Source organism: Candoia aspera, chromosome 9, assembly GCF_035149785.1.
Source record: "Candoia aspera isolate rCanAsp1 chromosome 9, rCanAsp1.hap2, whole genome shotgun sequence".
Taxonomy (NCBI): Eukaryota; Metazoa; Chordata; class Lepidosauria; order Squamata; family Boidae; genus Candoia; species Candoia aspera.
In genome coordinates, this window is record NC_086161.1 from 2,903,360 (window position 1) to 2,923,967 (window position 20,608).

A 20,608-nucleotide genomic window follows, 5' to 3' on the forward strand; every position below is an offset into this window, starting at 1 on the left:
GAGACCCTTTGGTTTTCCAGTTTTGACAGTCAAGTTTCTAGACCTTAAGATTGCTAAAAATAGGCTTGAAAGTCTGCAGGCCCTATCTCATGGGGTCTAAGAAGTGGGAGATGGGCTTAGTACCCTAGCTCTTTACTCAGCTCTGCAACTGTCACTATAAATATGTATGTTTAATGTGAATTAATTGCTATCTGCTAACGGAGCATGCTGTTTTTGCTGAGCACGATATGTAAAAGCACTCTCCAAGGTTCTACCATACCTGAGATCCCAGAAGCCAAAGGCCGATCTAACCTCAGTCTGGTGGTATCCTTGAATTCACCTGCTTTTTCTTACATTCTGTCCTCTGTAAATGAATAGTGCCAGGGACTAAGTGAAGATTTAAGGGCAAGGGAAGCAGAGCCTATGTCCCAATCCAGGGACAACTCCACCTGTAAAAATTACAGCGTTTTTCTACAGAAAGCTAAACCATTCATTGCACCCCATTGAAGAGGTTTCTGCAGTGGCCAAGTCCTTCCTCCCAGCTGGTAGGATTTGTGACTTTCTGCAAATGCTCCATCACTTACTCGGCCATTTTCATCCTGCTAAACTTCATCCTGAACTTAAATTCAGGTTATCCTCCAAGCAGGCGTGAGAAGGGCTCAGGGACAGCCGTGCCAATTCGCCAAGGCCACCTTGTGCCGTTCAATGTGGGGAGCGGATTTCAATTCCTTCGCCGCCACCCCTCTCCCGTGCTTAGTCTCTGTGCCTGACCACGCTCCATTCAACCCTTAGTCAGATGCTACTGGAGCTGCAGAAAATAGCACGGGCAGAGCTCAAAACATACTGCGCATTCCTCATACGCTTCTAGATTACAGATTCAGATGATTCCTTCAACACAAGCTTCTGGAACAAGACCCATAAAAAGAAGTTCAGAATTTGCCCATAAGCAGCTTACCTTGCTATAATTCTGGTGGTAAGGCCTGCCTGGCTAATTAAATGCAAGAGTCTGGAATGGTTTCAAAACCTGAGCTGGAAGGAGTAAAAATAAATAAATAAATGAAAATCAACGGTGCCTTTGAATTTTCTTCTCTAGTGGATAATCTTCGCGTAATCTTGGTTTCTGAAAGCGGCAGAGAAATCCCAGGATTTATCAGAAGGCCTTACAGGATGAATCTCCAAATCAGCGTCCCTGACTGCTTCAGTTATTAATTATAAACCTGGTAAGAGAAAGCCTCAAGATTACAGGGAGATCCAACAGATCTCAGTGGTTGTATCTCTGTTCTTGAGAACTCCTGGCTTGGGATTGGCCCCAAAGCCCCAGTCCTAGGATTTGTATGCACTCTGTAACTATGGATGCTCAGGTGTGGCTTACAGATCAAGCCCCTGTTCAGCCTTCTGAAAGGGCGTAGGTTGACTTCTCTCTGCGGTGGCTAAATAATGCAACGTTTCCATGGACCTTCCAAACACACAGGAGCAGGAAGAATAATTTCTTGGCCTTTGAAACCAACCTGACCCTGTTATTAGCAGACTGAAGATACGATGCGAGTGGATAAGAGAGTGACCACACATCCCATGTGTCTGCTGCTTAGACTACTGTCTGAAGCAGTATTTCTCCACCTTGGCAGCTTGAAGATGGATGGACTTCAACTCCCAGAATTCCCCAGAGCTGGCTGGGGAATTCTGGGAGTTGAAGTCCACCCATCTTCAAGCTGCCAAGGTTGAGAAACACTGGTCTGAAGCATCAATACATGAAAGATCAAGGATTGTGTTTTGGCAACGCTGCAAGCAAAGGGCTTTAGTATTGGACCTAGGTAATTCAGACTGATTGATGGGTTGCATTCAGAGTCTACCTTTTTTTCAAAGAACTCAAGGCAGTGAATGTCTGAGTGTCCCTTAATTCTAAGAGCCTTATTCATGTATTTTTCACACTGCCCGAGGCAAGGAGCCAGGAAGAGATTTAGTGAAAGGAGATCACACAGAATAAATTGGGTTGACCAATTCAGTGCAGTTTTACAGGATAGCCAAGTATAAGAACTTCACAGCAAGGCATGTCTTTGGCATGTCACGCAAGTGAGGTGGACGGCTGTATGAATAAAATAAAATAAAATAAAATAAAATTAAAAAATCCACCTGGATGTATAATCCATGCGATCAGTGTGTAAATATATTTGGAATGGCAGCATTACTAAAGCTGAAATGTTACATACAGTACAATGTTCCTTGGTGGGTCTTCAAGGAAAGCAAACCACCTTGCCTGAAACACCAACCAACTTCTCTGTGGACTTTCAGCTGTCTCAACGAATTGACAATTGAACCTCCCTTTTCTGCAATTTTTTCTGTAATTTTCAGTCATCTGTTTCTGATAGTAGTTTTGCTCTCCTTGAATTTCCTGGTGTATTTTCTTGCTAGCTCCCTTCTGTTTTCTGCAGACATTAATCAATTCTATCACAGCTATTTCTACACAATCCAAGAATCTGAAGCAACCAGACAATTACATGGTGGGTGGAAAACTACAGGCCCCTGAAGCATATCCACGGAAATCCGCAAGACCTCTCAAAGATTTGAGGGTGCTGATTCCTGCCCTTCCTCATTAAGAAGTTAGATGTTGCTGGCCTACAGCTTCCAAGGATGTCCGCAGGGTATGGTTGAAAAAGTCAAGATGGTGGCTGTGTGGTGCAATTGAAACTCAGGCTGGTTGTGTGTGTGTTGCAGGCAGAGCTCTGATCGCACTGTCACGGCTACCATCTTGACCACACTCAATGGACATCCCTGGCAGCTCCCATAAGGCTGGCCAAAGCTGAGGGATGCTGGGCATTATCATCAGCCTAAGGGTTTGAGATCCATGAAGACTTTTACCTGCATCCTGAATGAAAAAACACACAACTGTTGCAATTTGTGGTTGCTGACTATTTGTATTCAGCCTTTTCTCTGGGACCTTAAGGTGGCTTACACAGGGAGCTCCCTTTTTTGATCCCCACAACAACAGCCCTGGGTTGAGCAAGTGTAGTAACAATAACAACCATACTGATTTATTTAATGTGTGACTTAAAGTGGTAACTGCTTCATAGTCATCCAATGACTTCCCATGATGAAGGGGGAATTTGAACCTGGGCACCACCAAGCCTTGTCCAAAACCCTAACTCCTATACCACACTGTCTCTGATAGCCACAGGCACAAATCTCAAGTTGTCTGACATTTTAGGAAGTTAAATTAGCCATGACAGAGTAAGGGGCAAGAGGAAGAATTTATGCCAATATTTGTTGGTGGTGTCTGCTTCTTAAAATAACAATTGCCTGGATCCTGAACGCCCTGAATGGGATTCCTTTTCAAAGGGCAACTATAATGGAAACTGCATTTAGAAATGGCTTCCATTTTTAAATGCTAGTTAGTTGTGTGTTAAATTTTAAGCCGCTTATTCTTAAGAAACAAACCACCCCTGGATCTGCCCCTTATCTTGTCTTTACAGTTTTCCTGCCTTAGAAACATTTTACTTGGACAAATAGTTTATCGTCTGGTGAAACGGGGCTAATATAAAAGTTTTAAAAGATTAGTCAACAGACAAATATACTCTATCATCAGCTCAAATGCTATGACACAGCGTTGTTCCTGAATGGCCGTGCCAGGAAGAACAAGCATTCTAGTTAGACACTGTTCCTTATTTTATTAACCATAATTGCACAGAAGATGAAAAGGACCGTTTACTGAAATGTTAGACCTGTTCAGATCCCACTGGAGCCCCTACAGTTAGAGATTTCAACCAAACCATGCCAGGGCACCTCCCAGTGACCTCTTATCCTGCTGCCCATCTTACCTGCCAGAAAAGACCAGCCCGTTCTGCTCTTCTCCCATCCTCCTTTGCAACCCTGAGAAGGTTTTCTTCCATGCCACACCATCCACCTCTGGAGACATTCAAGCCAAGCTGCTGAAAAGGAACGTTATGGAAGTGAGTGTCTCAGGTAGGACATTAGACTTCCTTCGGGTGCAAGAAAGTCCAAAGACGGTCCCATCCATCATCTTCCTGTGTTCAGGAGGGCACAGGAGTGTTTGCTCCAAGCCAGGCCTGCTGTTGCTAGAGAACGGATAGATGGCTTTGCTTTCAGTCCTGCCTGGACTTGCCTGCAGATGAGGGAGACCCAGAATTTAATCTAACAAAGAATGCTTGGACTGAGGTAGGTGCTCCATCCAAAATCTTTGGATAAGGTGGGAGAGCTTCCTTCTAGCAGTGCCAAGTTTCCCAGAAGATCCATAACCCATTCCTCTACAGAAATAACCTTTTTTTAAAATGACCTGTAATTTCCAGGATGCAAAAAATATGACACGTCCCTGGAGGTGCAGAGGGGGCTGAGGCTTTCCTGGGGGGAAGCAAGAAGATCCGTTTCAAGAGGCCAAGGTAAAGCCTCTTTGGTGTCAACTCTTGATGATTTCATGGACAAGTAGGTCAGAACAAGTCACATTGCTTGAGCTGGGCAGCCTTATAAATCTATCAAACAAACAAACAAACAAACAAACAAAGAGACACTCTTTCCTATTATCCAGCTGTACCTGTTACCTAGTTCTGGGCTCAAGTGCAAAATGCTTTCTCCCACCTGCTTGCTTCTAACTGCAACACAAACAGGTCCTAGCAAACTCTTCTGCCACGTTGCCATGATGTTGCCTTCCTCTCGCCCCCCGTCCATGAGAGACAGGACAGAGACTGGCAATGGGAACGTAGTGCTTTGATGTTCCAGGATGAAAAAGAACCAACAGGGGTGCCCACAGGGTATGATAAAAAAAATCAAGATGATGACTGTGAGGGTGTGACCGTCGCTCTGTTTTTCATGTACAATGCGCCATTGCAGCCACCATCTTGTCTTTTTTGAGCATACCCTGGAGCCACCTCTGACTTTAGTTCAGCCATAGAGAGAGACCCAAAGCCACACTTCAAAACCCAGTGCCTAAAATGCCTCCTTGGGAAAGAAAATGAGAGGCCAATTCAGAGAGAGAATAAAGGGGAATGAACCCCCTTTGTTTTCATCCAGGATAGATGGGAAGCATGGCAGAGAAGAAAGGATCAATTGGAAGGCACCGGCATTTTGAATCAGAGGGAATCTGGGAGTGCTTTTTCAGGCTGACAAGTCTGATGAAAAGGCTTTTGGAAGCTGTAAAATGCGTTACTCGGAAAAGATGCTATTGGACTCCTGAATTTGGGCTGCCATAGGCTAGCACAGCTCTCCTTCTGCAGTGTCTGCAGGAACTCTCAAAAGCTAAAGGAGAGCTTTGCTTGGCACTGCTCAACCAGCCCATGCAGCTGCTGGAAAACCTGGGAAATGCAGTGTCATACGGAGGCTTTGTAAAAATGCAGAGGAACCCAAAGGGGCAGTTCCAATGAGGGGGGTTAATGCATAAACCACTCCCAAGCCATTGCCCTGATGCATATGGGAGACTGCCCCATGGTTCTCACACTGATCCAGCCACCTCTTTTCGTTCCTTCCAGCTCTGCTTTTTTTCTGCAAGGGTTGGACTCCAAGGGTTGACTGACACCAGGCAGTAGCTTCCCAAAGTGGAACAGTGAAGCCTGTGGTTTGAGTACTCTTTTGGGAGATACAATAATGGATTATTCAGCATGTAGCAATAAGGGTTGGTTGAGCAAGTTGGATAAAGGTTCATGCAGGAAATGTTCACCCCAAATCTCAGAGGAGCCCCAAGGAACCTCAAACCTCTCTGCTTCCTTCCTCATCGGCCTCTTGGCAGATATATAAATATAGATGCTGTACAAGGGGGATGGGGTTTTTCATACTTTTTGCCCTGACCTATGAGCAGAAAGGAATGGCGGAAAAAGATTCCGTCTTAAAAGGACATTTAGCAACATTGATAGGTGGACAGTGCAAGCAGCAAAGCTTTCTCCCTTGCTGCCCCAATAGGAAAAAGTGTCAGCTGTTGAATGTGTGCTGTTAGACCACTGTGAAAGGCTTAAACCTTTGATCGGAACTAGTAAGAGGAACACTAAAGATGTCTGGGGTCCTTTGTCTTCCAGTCCTCTGCCCACAACTGCTGAAAACTGGCAGTCCAGTTGCCGACGGTGTTGGGAATTTGAAAGCCATAAACGTGGAAGCATCAGTCGTTTCAGCGGGATGCGGGTTTTGCAAACTCACTTGTGGGCCAGGATGATTACAGAAATAAAATGGAGCTTCACTTGGAAATAAACCTCAATTGTTTTCCACTCTCCCCTTCCTGCTGGCCTCTGTGTGATCATTTGGGACTTCTCTAGTTTGTAACTCTCTAGATTTTGGCCATAGGTCTAGAGCGGTGTTTCTCAACCTTGGCCGCTTTAAGAGGCGTGGACTTCAACTCCCAGAACTCATGGCTGGCTGAGGAATTCTGGGAGTTGAAGTCCACACCTCTTAAAGTGGCCAAGGTTGAGAAACATTGCTCTAGATTCACAGCACCCATGTACATTCGTCCCACAGACCCCTTTCCTGGTGTGATTTGTGCATAACCATCAGCTGTTGTTAGAAATCCAGGCAGGGGATCAGTAGAGGAAAAAGCATCCTGTAAATAGACTCTAATGTGCATTTCCTTCGAGCAATTCTGACCCACCCCTAACTAAATATACAGAGAGTTGGACCGGAAAAGGTACTTGTCATCTCCTCTCTCTCATTGGGGCCTGAAATACTCCTTATTTTGGAAATAGCCCAAGGACCGCAAGGAAAAAGAAGGAAATTTAATTTTGGGGGCTGCCTTGATTTATGTGCTCACTCAGCACTATGACACACACCTGTTGCAGCTGGAAGACTCCACCTCTCCTTATATAAGCCAGAAAGCCAAGCAAGAAAGCTATTTGGCTAATGGAAGGGGTGTTTGGTTAAAGAGGGGGGAAGTCTGCAGAGTTTGAGAGAAAACATGCAAATGACTTCTTAGTAATTTTAGGCAAGCTGGTTTTTCTCTCTCTCTCCCCTGGATCCCTGAATTCTCAGCCAACCTGTACATATTTGACTAGCTCAGCTGAGATTGTGGCCTTTTTCTGAAGGTAATTACAGATTCTCTCAGGGATGGGGGTAATATGTGTTTGTCACAGCAACTAGGTTCTTATGATGTATTGGCTGTAATGTGGCTTAGTTGCTTTTGATCCAGGGTGTTATAGTCTACTTTCATGGGTAAAACCAGCCATTGTCAATTGTTCAACCAATTATGGTTAAAGATCCTGGCTTAACAAGATGTACAAACCAGGCCTGTAGAATGTTGCCTTGCAACACTGGATATTTGGAAGCACTCCTTCTGTCTATGCCAAACATGGAGGTGGTACTACAATTCTCATTCTCCTTGGCCAGTGGTTAAGCGTCTTGCTTGCTGCTTCCCCTCCCTGGTCAGTATGGCCCATGATTGTATTGGCTGGGGAGGATGGGAATTGTATTCTAGCTATCAAATTTTAATAATACTAACTGGAGAGCAGCTGGCTGGGAGTGATGGTGGTTTCCTTTCAACACCAAATGCAGGGGACAGGCTCACTGCTCATACCCAATGCTTGTGGCAGATACTTGGCCGGGAGATTTTGAACTTAGAATTGCCAGCACAAGGCAGTGACAATGATAGGAAGGTATGGTTTGGGACAGGAAGGTCTAGACCAGCCTTTCTCAACCTTTTGACCCTGGAGGATCCCCTAAAGTATTTTCCAGATCTCGGGGAACCCCTGCACATTCAGGCTTAAATATAGGCCGGAAGTACCAAAATTATTACATTTGTTTCACGGGTAGCCCTGTATAGATGCACTAACAGTGTTCATAAGCGAAAAATAAAGAACGAAACTTACCTCTTTAATGGGAAGTTGCCTGAATTTGAAATAATTTTTTAAATAAATCGTGACCTCCCAGGGAACCCCTAGTGACCTCTCATGGAATCCTAGAGTTCCACAGAACCCTGATTGAGAAACCCTGGTCTAGACATTTCATCTTTAAACAGTAACTCTGATTCTTGGTTTGTGTGCTTTTAACAGTCTGGTCAATTGTAGCTTCTTCTGTCAACCGAATAAGCAAACTCTAGCTTGAATGCCACCAAGAGACACGTGTCAGTGAAAGGGGACATCTGAAGCTTTTTGCAGACACAGCCGAGGGAGTTGAGAGACCTGACAAGTTGTTGGTTAGAGGGACAGGGCTGACTGCTGGTCCCCTGCTTTGTCACCCCCAGTTGTGTTCCCACAGCGGGGGTCCTCTTGCAGAAAGACGGCATGAGGGATGAAATAGCAGCCACCGTCGTCTTCATCACCCGCCTGGCCAAAAAACACAGCAAGCTGAATAAGCGGCAGATGGAAAGGCTTGCCTCCACACTGACAACGATTCTCTTCGAGAGGTATAAAAACCACTGGTATCTCGACAACCCCACCAAAGGACAAGGCTTCCGGTAAGCGGCCCATAGGAGAGCCCTCTTGGCCCAGTTCTCCTGAAAATGGGGGTCTGCCCCTCCCAAAACAGCCCCATCTCATGCTGTCTCCCCCCGCCCCAGCAGAACTCCTGCCCAGTCGTTGCGCCCCATCTGCATTCTTCCTCCCCAAAATATGGGAGCTAGATAAGGAGAGCGGCTTGAAGTCAACTCCAGCCCTCCCACTGGGCAACAGGATTAAGCGCTTGCCAGTGCGATGTTTCTCAACCTTGGCAGCTTGAGGATGGGTGGACTTCAACTCCCAGAATTCCCCAGCCAGCAAACAGTTGAAGCTGCCAAGGTTGAGAAACACTGCTAGTGAAAAGGCCCCTTTCCCTGTTGGAAGATGGTTTGGGGTCTTCCTGATCCCCTAATCTGTCCCCCACACCCGGTTTCTCGGCTTCCCTGGCTACATTTGCATGACGTGGACCAGAAGGTCCCATGTCCAGGACTCCACCCCCCCTGCCAACATTTTAGGTTTCTTGGGTCATCCCAGCCTGGAGCAGCTGCTTCCTGGGCTTGATGAGAAGAAGGCTTTGCAACCAGAGCCAGAGATTGTGGGGATCCAGGTTATACGCACATGCAGGGATTTTGATTTAGCACATTTTGCAAACCTAGCAGCCGAATTTCTATGACTCAATGCGGGTGCTAGCTGGGTTTGCACAACACAGGTAGCTTAGTTCCTGGATTAACCCTTTCTCTGTGTTTGCCAGTACGTTGAATCATAATAGGCTGCATTCACATAACCCATAAGTTGTGAAAACTATGTACAGTGGTTAAAATGAGCAAAGCTGAGCCTTTGATGAGAATGGAGCTGCCTGCTTCGCTCTGCTGCCAACCTGTCTGAATGTGGACAGAGCGGTGGGGGTCAGTTTGACTTTGCTCAGGGCTCCATCGTCCCAGGTGCCTTTTTCAACTTCCACTTTTGCTCCTTCGCCTGGCCTCCCCCTCGCAGTTGGGGTTAACCCAGAGGACAGTCATCTCAGACCATCCTGTTTTCACTGGTGGGGGGCGTTTTAATCAGCCGAGCCCCTCTGCTGCTTCTCTTCCAGGTGCATCCGGCTAAACCACTCCCAGGCAAAGGATCCTCTGCTGGAGCAGGCATGCGTCGAGAGCGGCGTGGACTTCCACAGCCTGGGTCTGCCCAAAGAGATGACTATCTGGATTGACCCGTTTGATGTCTGTTGCAGGTGAGTCTACCGTGCTGGAAGGTGGTTCTGTCCCTGCACCCATCCATGCAAAGTCATTGTTTAGCTATGGTTTGCTGAACAAACTACAGTTGCATGACACACTAAACTAAAAATTAGCATGATAAGCGAGCACAGCCCAGAAGTCGATGTATTAGGTTTTCTCTGGAAATGGCCTTTAAACAGCCTCCTTCAGCTAATTCTGCCCAGGTCCAAACCTTCTGCTGTGCATTCTGCTAATTTGGGGTTAGCCTGTTGTGCAAACCAAGCAACTGCAACTCATCAGCCCTGGTTAAGGCTTAGCGTGTTGTGTATGCGTTTTTATTTTACAGTATGTACTTTACTTTTATTGTAAGTCGTACAGAGTCACATAGGTGAGATGGGTGGCTGAATGAATGAATGACAAAGAATGAAAGAACAAAAGAAAGCTGACTGTGGTGTATTCAAGGAGCTATGCTTAAGAAGCCATGGCTGAGCAGGGTGGGTGACTCCTGACGAGGTGCAAAATGCTTTGAGCATTCTGAACAAGGATGGGCATTTCTGGGATGTGGGACTGCAGCCTTTAACAAAGGCCCCCTCGGTTAAAAAAAACACCCAGCACCAGTTGTTTTGAAGAAGGAGCAGAGAGGCTCTGTAGGGACTTGCTCGAGGCTTGGATGGCTGCCCTGCTTAACGCATTCCTCTGTCTAGATGCGGCGAGAAAAACCCAGCTTTCACCGTGGCTCACTTCACAGGCCAAGAGAATGACCACGACATCTCTCAGGGCATCCGGCAGGCGGTGGAAAAGGCCTCCTCCGATCACTACTCCGGCACCTCTTCTGATGAAGACAGCATCACTGTGGAGCCCAAAAACATTCCGACCATTAGCAACCCCAACAGCATCTACCAGGTGAGAGGAGGGAGCTGCGGGTGGCTTTACGACAGTGTTCTTTCAACCTCTGCCACTTTAAGATGTGTGGACTTCGACTCCCAGAATTCCTCAGCCAGCTACAGGGAGTCTTCACTTAACGTCCACAAGTGGGACTGGCATTCTGGTTGCTAAGTGAAGCGGTTATTAAGTGAATCTGACCTGATTACAACCTTTTTTGCGGTGGTTGTTAAACAAATCACAATGGGCATTAAACAAACCATGTGGTCATTAAGCAAATCACGTGGTTCCCCATTGATTTTGCTTGCCAGAAGCTGGCCAGGGAGGTCGAAAATGGCGATTACGTGACCACAGGACACTGCGATGGTCATAAATGCGAACCAGTTGCCAAGCGTCCAAATTGTGATCATGTGACTATGGGGACACTGTGATGGTTGTAAGTGTGAGGACTGGTTGTAGGTTGGTTTTTCCAGCACTGTCGTAAGTCTGAATCATCACTAAACAAATGGCTGTTAAGCAAGGACTACCTGTATGCTGGCTGGGGAATTCTGGGAGTTGAAGTCCACACATTTTAAAGTGGCGAAGGCTGAGAAACACTGTATTACTCCAAGGGAATCCTAGAACGGGCAGGCAGAGGGGCCAGCTGCTGGGCACATCTGGAATTTTGAGAGCATTTGGGGGAACCTGCAAACTGGATGACCCAGGAGGCTTGGTGGGTCTCCCAGTGGATGTCGCAAGATGCATTTCACCAGAAGGCTTGAGGGGGTCTGAAGCTCCACCTTCTCTTCCCCTGCCCCGCCTGGTAGAGCTTCTGCCCTGGCTTTGGCCCTCTTTCTGGGCTGGGAGGCCCCCTGCCAAAGAGAGTGCTGGATTGAATGTCCCATGGGGGATGCAAAAATGCGGTTGAAAAGGAGGAGGGGGCAGGAAATTGCCCTTGCAGGTTTCCTCTTCCCATTGGACGTTTAACAAATTATGAGTACCTTTTTTTAAAAAGTCAAGGAGGACTCAGAGCCCAGTGGGGGTCAGGGGAAGTGGCACACTTTTCCTCTATTTTGCTCTGATTGGAGCCTAAAACTGGCTTGCTTTCTTCCATCTGCCTTCTGTTTGCAAGGACAAAATGCTGTCTTGGGGCCAGACAGAAGCATCCATTTGGCTCCAGAGGGGTCAATTCTAGGAAATTGAGAAAGAACCCCTTAATTTATTAAGGCAGGGCAAGTTTCACGTTGGCTTGAAGCAGCATTTGTCTTTTGTTCCCCACAAAATGTCCTGCTGGGATGTGCCTACAGTCAGTGATGAGTGGGAGGGTCATGAGCGCTTCAACACTAAAGAAAGAGACATGGGGAGGGAGGAGGAAAACTCATGGTAGTTCTTAGATTCAAAGTTCTATCCAGAGCAGCTCAGTCAGAATGTCAGGAGAAGGAACTGAGTGGAGCATGAAGGCGGTTGGCAGAAGACCAGGCTGCTACTTCCCCTCCTGAACCTTTCCCCCCATTTCCATCTGCTTTCAGTGCAATGACCTGTTCCCACTCTGGTCTCAGTATTCTCGCCGAAGATGTTATGTTCCTGATGGGGTCCAACCAAATCCCTCTGCTGCTTACTCGTACCTCCAGTACAAAGGCTACAAAGCCTGTCACCCCTCACTGCCGTTCAGCTGCCCGCGAGTGGACAGGTATCACTGGGTCAGTTCCAGTCGATAAAGCTCGGAGGCGCTCTTGGGCCAGAACCTGGACAGCCGGCAGCAGAAATGCCGGAGGACAGCCGGCAGCTTCACCAGGAGAAAACAAACCTTTTGGAGCGCTCAAGGCAACGGTTTTTCCTCTTCCTGTCCCCGACCGTATTGCTCTCTCCCTCTCTCATGCGTGCGATCTTTTAAAAAATTATTTGGTTTGTAAGCTTTTTAAAATGCATGCTCACAAGTGATAGTCTCTTTTAAAGATTTTTAATATTGTTTTTAAAATGGCAACGGATGAAAATCGAACTGCAGGAATAGTCATGCTTGTGGAAATATTTAAAAAGGAAATTCAGTTACTAATAAAATGGAATGTTTTTTTGGTTGTGTTTTAAAGAACCGGTGACTCTGTGGAGAAGGGAGAGATGTATTGTAGGTATCAGGGATCTCCTGGTGAAGTGGGCAGGCAAGCTCAACAAACAAACCTTGTTTCCCAAATGCTCAAGATCAGGCAGTGCTGCAATGGAATTGCCTTAATTTTCGAAAAGCAAGTTGGTGTGTTTCATTTCTGCATCATGCAAATGCTGGATGTTCTATCTGGGTAGCCTCCTACAGTCTGTATCTCCTTATGCTAAGATCTCTCTGTGTTTCCAAGACTACTTTCCAGGTATAATACCTAGTGGAGCTTGGATGATCTTACGAAAGCTAAACTGGGTGGGACTCGGTTGAGACTTGAATGGGAAATTACTTTGGAAAGGTTATAGCTCTGGACTAGAATAGGAACTTGGAAAAAAAGATCTGGAAGGAATGAAGGGAAAACCTCTTCCATGCTGTTTGCAAAGAACATTTTATTACTGTATCAGTGTTTCTCAACCTTGGGAACTTTAAGAGCTGTGGACTTCAACTCCCAGAATTCCCCAGCCAGCATTGCTGGCTGGGGAATTCTGGGAGTTGAAGTCCACAGCTCTTAAAGTTCCCAAGGTTGAGAAGCACTGCAGTATATCCATGAATGTACCAGGAATGTCCACAGGGTGACTCAAGATGGCAGCCACAACCATGTGATTGAAGCCCCCCACTTTCTATGTACAACACAACACACATTAAAAAAGGGTGGGCCGTGCGGTCATCCCTGAATCATACTTGATATTTTCTCCATTTTAGACTGAACATCTGGATTGGAGGGGCTGTTGCTCACTTGGGGGCCCCCTTCCACTCAGTTTTAATACATGTTGTTCTATTCTGGGCATGGGGCAACTTGTCCACTGCCAAGTGGAAGGTTCTTTAAAAGTTGCCTGGCCCCACACTGACATTCTGTGGTCATCCCCAGCTATATCCAGTCCTGGTCTGAAAACCAGTTGTGGGGAAAAAAAAAAATTAAGCTGTGGCTGTCCATGGCAGTCTGCGAGGGCATGAAAGCAGCTTGGACCCCTCTCTGCGTCAACAGAACGCTATATTCCACTTTCCGCAAAGGCTGTTGTTCCAGCCAGCTGCAAAAATGTGCCTTGTTAACCTGGTGGGGAAGAGATGATGGATGCCACTCGCATAATGCAACCCATTCAAATGTTTTCTCACTACTGGCTGCCCTTCAAGCTATGTTGGATCCATCAAGGGGTGGCACCAGGTCGTCAAGCTATAATGCTTGTTCTGAAGCTATTGGCATGTGGTTTTTAAAGGCTCCCTACCCTTGAGCAAGTTAAAGGCGTAGGCAAAGTGTACCAAAGTGGGGCTCGGAGATGCCTTATTGAGTCATTAATGAGCAGCAGGTGTTTGAGATCTGCAGCACTTAGCCACAAAGTCTGCAACCGCAAAGCCTCAGCCGGATTCCCAGGAGAGCCATCGCCAAGATGTTTCAAGCAGATTTTGGCAGACTAACCTGGCTGGTCTTTGCAAACAGGCTGTTATCTAAAGGACAAAACCATCAACTGTTCTGAACTCCAAGGAGCTGCACCGACACAAACACCTTTTCTGCGTATTGTTCTCTCCTGCTGCTGCTGCTGCTGCTGCTGTGTTGGCATCCTTGGTGGGTGGTAGAGCTACCTTCCATGGTCTTGTCCTCCACTGCATTGGACAGTAGCTTCCAGAATGCTATGAGCCCGGACAATGGCTCTAGCCCAAAATATCTGGAAAAACCAAGTGCAGCAAGGAAAAGGGAACCACGCATCCCAATCAAAGATTAAACTGCTATAGAGGCTAATCAAGAGCATGCTTGTAGTCCATTTTTCTCCCGGTGAATATTACAGCATGTTCACCCTCAACATTGAATTGTTAGGGCATTTTCATTGCTTCTCAGACTCCCGTTGAGGATTAACATTGCAGACCTTGTCTGGCAGGAGATGTGGATTGGGTCTACACCTGCTAGTAAACCGCAGTGTGGTTGGTTTAGTTTGGGCTTAGCATAGTGTGTGAACTTGGATGCTGTGGTCGCTTTGGTTTACTGGGTCCTGCAAGTGCAGATAACTCTGATTTAATCATTTGGTTATTCATGTACTAGTTTATTCTGGCTATATTTTTTTTCCCCAGGCTGAATGGTGCTGTGGCCTGGCTCACCTAAAGCAACCAAATTACTTTGAAGATAACAAAGTAATTTTATTAGCATGCATATAGCGTGTACCAGGGTTTCTCAACCAGGGTTCCATGGCACCCTCGGGTTCTGCGAGAGGTCACTAGGGGTTCCCTGGGAGATCACGATTTATTTAAAACATTATTTCAAATTTGGGCAACTTCACATTAAAGAGGTAAGTTTCGTTCTTTACGTTTAGTTTAAGAACACGGTCCATGCATCTCTACAGGCCTACCCATGAAACGAATAGAATCATTTTGTAATTCCTGGCCTCTATTTGAGTCTGACTGTGCAGGGGTTCCCCGAGGCCTGGAAAATATTCAAGGGTTCCTCCGGGTCAGAAGGTTGAGAAAGGCTGGTATACACTGATGTCCCAGCAAAGCTTGGCACTTTGGTGAGCAGCCCTGAGCAAAAGCAAAGCAGAGTTTATATACCTTTGGCCTACTACGTTGCAAAGACAAGAAGAAAAAGGCAGACACAGTGGAAGGAGAGAGAGAGAGAGAGTTTGGTCTAGTGGTTAAGGTGAGTTCTAGTCCCGCCTTAGGCATGAAAGCCAGTTGGGCCAGTCCCTCCCTCTCAGCCCAACTCACCTGGCAGGGTTGTTGTTGTGGGGAAAATAGGAGGAGGAAGGAGCATTTGGTATGTTTGCTGCCTTGAGTTATTTATAAAAATAATAAAGGCGGGATAGAAAATAAATAAGTAAAAATAAATAAAACTTACAGCATGATGCTGGGATGTTCTTGATAAATCCATCCGGGTGACCTTATTATGATTTATCTCTCCCTACTAGGGCAGCAGGCTAGCCATGCAATCTCTGAGATATGGTCCTTTTACGGAGTGCCCTTCTGATAATCTGATCACCTGTAAATGAGTGAGACTCTCGCTTCCTCTCTTGAAAGGAAGGAACAGACTTATCGTTTGTCGCACAGCATAATGCAAGAGGAGAGGTGACACCCACCCACATCACAACAGGAATCTCCCGTGGTTTTTCCAGAAAGAACAACCCACTGCAAAGCTGCAAGTTTTAACCTTCTGGAGAGATGGGATACTCTGGGTATAACGTTGCATTTCAAAGTTCACGCAACCCTAAAATGTGATCATCGTGCTTGTGAGCATGACATACAATTCTGCATATGCTTCAGACATACAGTAATTCAGACATCCCCAAATTTCCTTCTACTTTCAGGTTCCTTCTGACCATTTATTTTTATTTTATTTTATTTTATTCATTAAATTTAGAAGGCTGCCCAACTCACACACGGTGACTCTGGGCGGCTTTTCCAATGGTTGTGCTCAGCTAGTGCAGAAAAATGGCTGGAGATGGTCCTCTTGGCTCACTTCCATTGTCTTTTCATTTTTCTGCCTCGGTGACTTCTACTAGTCATCCAAATGTCCCTCAGGCCGTCGTCGGTCCTTCTGAAGCGTCCCTTTGAAGTCTCTCTCTTTCCTGCCCCAACGAGGGTTTCTCCAAGGGCAGCACCTCCACCCGGTCAGCTGGCAGCAACTCCTCCGTTGCTCTGCTGACATCCTGAAGCAGGAGAGAGGTGTAAGACCATCTGGAAGCGCCACGTAGATTTAGAAAGCCGGGTGGGAGAGGATGACGGAAGGTGGTAGAGTTCTAGTTGCCCTCGAGAATAGTTTTGGTTCATGTGAATTGCTCAATCACTTTCTAGTAAATTAGTTCTAAGATTTCTCTCTCTCACACACACAAACACACTCATACACGTACACGCATCCGTGCAGGGGATATCTGAGCAAACGTTTCCAACCAGGACATCTTCGCAGGAAGCAGGGAGCACCTGAAGCATTTACCTTCTGGGAGGTCACGCAGCGCTTTGCCTTGGCATCCGGGAGCTCTGGGAGAAGATCAGCAGGTGCCTTCTCTCTCCCCAGGAAAGCCTGCTTGATCAGGGTGGCGGCAGGTTGACCATCTTCCAGAGATGCTGATGCCTGGAGCCTCAGGGAGAACATTTCCCCCAGGCAGGCTTTAAGGGCCTGAGAGGCAACAAGAATGGGCCTTTCAAAAAATGCACAGGCACCCTGTCTGGAGAGGGTTCAGCTTCAAAACCCTTGCTCCCACTATTTTCAACCTATTTATTTTTACCATTGTTGGTATCCTACTTTTCTGCCCAGAGGATGCATAAATTAATGGATGCCTCACCTGCCTGCAAGGGATGGATACTGTACTCAAACATCTGTTTTGCTTTACTGCCTGCCCTTGGAGGGGCACTTTTTCCCATAAGCTTTTTAAAATTTTAATTTGAAAAAAGTCTGCTAGGAGGGATGGAGACAGACAGGGACTGGGTGTGCTCTTTGGTAACAAACAAGTGGGCTGAGAGATTTTTTTCCAGCTTTGCTTAACCCTTAAAAATCCTACTGTACTTCCAGAAATACTGGGTTCTTTACAGAGAGGGTCCGTTCCTGTCTGGCATGCCCAGGAATGACTGTGTGACATGCAATTATGCTTCTTCACACGATCATTCTAGGAAGTGCCCAATTAGGATAAATCTCCTGAGTGTGCAAAATACCAGGCAATGTTGTAAATATTCTAGGCATTTAAAAAATTAAATGAAACTAGAATAAAGCCCCTGGCTACCTTGTACAAGGAAAGAAAAATCTTCCATGATTTCTTTTTTTGGGAAAGTGCACACATTAGTCAGACAGTAGATAATGTTTGTTCCACTATGGATTCTGCTGAGATAAAAGCTCCAGAACTGTTCCTGGAGGAATCCACAGCCAAATTCTTCTACATCCCCATTCCCTGCCTTAACATTATTGACTAGAGACAAAAGGGATCCATTGCAAACAAGGAAAGGACAGAGGGAGACCTCCAGGGTTTAAGCTGGCCATTATTCTTCACCTGGTAAAACAGTCTTCGAAAAGCTGGGTTGGAATCTTGGCTGAAGTCATCAGCAGTGATGTGGGCCAGGCAGTGCGCAAGAAGCAGAGCAAAGCTCCCCGCACAGGCCAGAGACTCTCTTAAAACAAACAGTTGATTGCCAGGGGTCTAAAGACAAAGTGGAGCAGAAGCCCTTTAAAAAGTGATCAGATAAGGAAGATGGAAACCAATAAGATTCTGATGCTTTTGACTTGCATGATCTTCAAGTTCCTAACACTTAGGAAGCCCTCCATCACATCTTCCTTTCTTAACATCTTCTTGGTTCACTCTTTCCCAGTCTTGCATTTTCAACCATGCCATGATGACCTAACTTTCTCCTCCAGGTTTTTGGGCCTGGCTGGAGGATGGGAATGAAGTGGCCACAGGCGGTATCTCCTCAAAAATTGCCTGGGCGTTGCCTATCAAGACAAAAGCACCACCCAACTGGATCCATGCACCGACACACTATCCGGCTGATGCACAGATCCTTCCCGAGCTTTTCCTTCCACTCCTTGAGTGGGTTAACCAAGTACTAAGTCATGGTTTGCTTACTCCTGAATAAACTACAAATGGAGGGGCTCATCCAACCGAAGAACCCTCATCATGGTTTACTGGTCACAACAGGGCTTGCACAGAAAGCAGGCTAAGCCCAAAGCATACAATGTTGTTGTTTATTCGTTCAGTCGCTTCCGACTCTTCGTGACTTCATGGACCGGCCCACGCCAGAGCATACAATAGAGGTGCAATATGTGAACTAGATCTGTACCTATTACATTTTCCATTCAAGATAGCCTACCTGGTAATAAAAGGCATTTCTGAAAGCATTCCCGGGAGCTTTGCTAGAAGGGATTCTGGAGGCAAGACACAACTCCACCTCTGGAGCCTAAAAGTGAGCGGAAACGACGGCTATGGTTCCCTCTCCAATCCCGAACGAGGTGGAAATTCCAAACACGTAACATCCAAGTTCATTTGGACTGTTCGCAGTGGAAATGAAATTCCTATTTCCCATTTTATTTGTTCAGCATTTGGGGGAGAACATCTGGATTGGTAGAAGGTGCAGTTGCCTTCCTACCTAAGGGCTGAAACTCAGGGGAAAATGAGGAGGGCTTCTGGTTTGTGACGAGAGGGAAATTGAAATCAGAGCCACTTGGATGGGCAGTAATGGTGAAAAAAAGAAGGAGATTCTAATTCTCGAAACAATCACCCCATTTTGTTTTTATTTCCTCTATTTTTGGGAGGGAGGTGGAAACACAAAAGAGCAACAGGAGGGAAGATAGCACATTATCCTGCACAGCCTGGGCTTATCCACTGACTAGAGCCAACATATCTTCAAGTTTTGATTAGGAACTTATTTCTTTTAAAGAATTTTTTTCTTAGATTCTATGCAGAATGGGTCAGTTCTGCATTGGCTGTTAACTCATGCATCCCTTGGTCCTGTTTCTTTAAGATGTTTCCGCTTCTTGAACACTTACGCCAATATAAGGCCGGAGAAATTGCAGAATGACAATGCCGTACTGGTATATCACAAATTCCCTTGCAGAAAGACTTGAAGCAAGAAGAGGGACAAGTTCTCCAGATTTAGGAACCATCTGAAGGTCCAGTAGATCCTGGAAAGAATTGTCAGTATCTGCCAAAACATGAAAGCAGGCACTGTGTTCATTCCTGTTCCATTTTTTAAAAAATTAAAATCTAAAAATTTTATTTATTTATTCATTTATTTAAATTTATTGGCCGCCCAACTCCAGTGGACTCTGGAGCACTTATAATACATTAGCAGCTCTCTCCTGAAATCCTCTACTTGCGTATCTTCACTCCACAGAATAAATGTTGATGTATTGAGGTCAAATAGTTCCCGTTTAACCAAAAGTCTAAACTCTTTCCAGATGAAATTAAAAGAAGTATTAAATCCAGAGGTGTCTGTAGGATAGGGTAAGAAAAGTCAAGATGGTGGCCATGATGTGGCCATCACAACTCTGCCCTGTGATTGCACCATCGTTGCTGCCATTTTTACTTTGTTGACCACACTCTGTGGACACCTCTGGTTAAACCTAAGATCCTTAGGTTTATACACCATATTCTTTCTGGCTTGACTATTAATTTATTTTGGAGGCAACAGAATCTGGGACTGAGCATGTTTCACATTCAGCCTGCCCCACCCAGTCCACAAAGGATACAAGATTAGTAGAAAATAAAAGCAAAACAAAACATGACGTTGGAAAAATAAGACACGTATGAGGTGTTTATGCATAGTCCACCTTGCTCCTTTGGGTTTTGAGAAGACAGACTGGCTGGGGGAAATGGGATGGAGACAGAACAAGCAGAGCAGAAACCGTGACTTGTATCCTCATGAGAGAAGCAGGCATTCCCTCTAGAGAAGACCATGCCTATGATGCTGCTGACTTCAAGTCTTTGCAGATTAGCAGTAAACTAGAGGGAGGAAGCAATGAAAGGAAGTCACCACATTCCTGCTGGTGGGTGTCTCGAAGTCCCAGGTCTACGGTGTACTTTTGGAAATAGCCATTCACATCTTTCAGAAGAGTCAAAAGCTGAGAGGAGGTCATAGTGCTGACTTCATCATCATCTGCACAGTTAGGAACAAAATGCACGTGTTGTGTTGGTTGACCTTGACTCACAAAAGGTAAAGTTAAAAAACAAAAACCATTTCTGGAGTACAGACAAATGTCCAGTCTGTTGGTACCTGGCTCCTAAGACATGGACTACTTTGGAATCCTTACCGGACTGAAGTGATCTGAAATGGGGGTTCAGGAGAATGAGTCTTAAGGTCACCAGCAGTTCAGTTTGCTTCAGGATCTTGGTCTCTGGAATGGAGAAGCAGTCACCTAAATTCACGTGATAACAGGCAGAAAAATAGCTGTACTTGTACTAGCGCTGTTCACACATCTGCTTAACTGGATCTGTTTTGGGGGACTAAGAGTGTTGCATGGCCTCTCACTTGCACAAATGACCTGCTTATCTAACCCTAAGGGCTTAGATTTAATCCCAAACAGACCAGGGTTTTGTATGAGACTAAACTAACTTCCCTTACTTCCTTGTTTGCACAGGAACGACTTATGG

General features: G+C 45.9%; 2 protein-coding genes across 2 annotated transcripts in view; both read left to right on the plus strand.

Moving 5' to 3' along the window:
* Window positions 1–20,608, plus strand: part of NHERF4 (NHERF family PDZ scaffold protein 4) — a 284,353-nt gene that overhangs the window by 50,530 nt on the left and 213,215 nt on the right. The window lies entirely within an intron of this gene.
* On the plus strand, window positions 8,181–12,123 carry BTG4 (BTG anti-proliferation factor 4). Its single transcript, XM_063311238.1, has 4 exons — window positions 8,181–8,353; window positions 9,424–9,561; window positions 10,249–10,447; window positions 11,935–12,123. The coding sequence occupies exons 1-4, from the start codon at window positions 8,181–8,183 to the stop codon at window positions 12,121–12,123; spliced, it is 699 nt and encodes a 232-aa protein (XP_063167308.1).

What these genes read in the sequence shown, in the direction of transcription:
- BTG4 (XM_063311238.1), top strand. Translation starts at nt 8,181, where the DNA reads ATGAGGGATGAAATAGCAGCCACCGTCGTCTTCATCACCCGCCTGGCC. An exon ending in ACCAAAGGACAAGGCTTCCG is followed by an intron (nt 8,354 to 9,423) that starts GTAAGCGGCCCA and finishes CTTCTCTTCCAG; the next exon opens with GTGCATCCGGCTAAACCACT. An exon ending in CCGTTTGATGTCTGTTGCAG is followed by an intron (nt 9,562 to 10,248) that starts GTGAGTCTACCG and finishes TCCTCTGTCTAG; the next exon opens with ATGCGGCGAGAAAAACCCAG.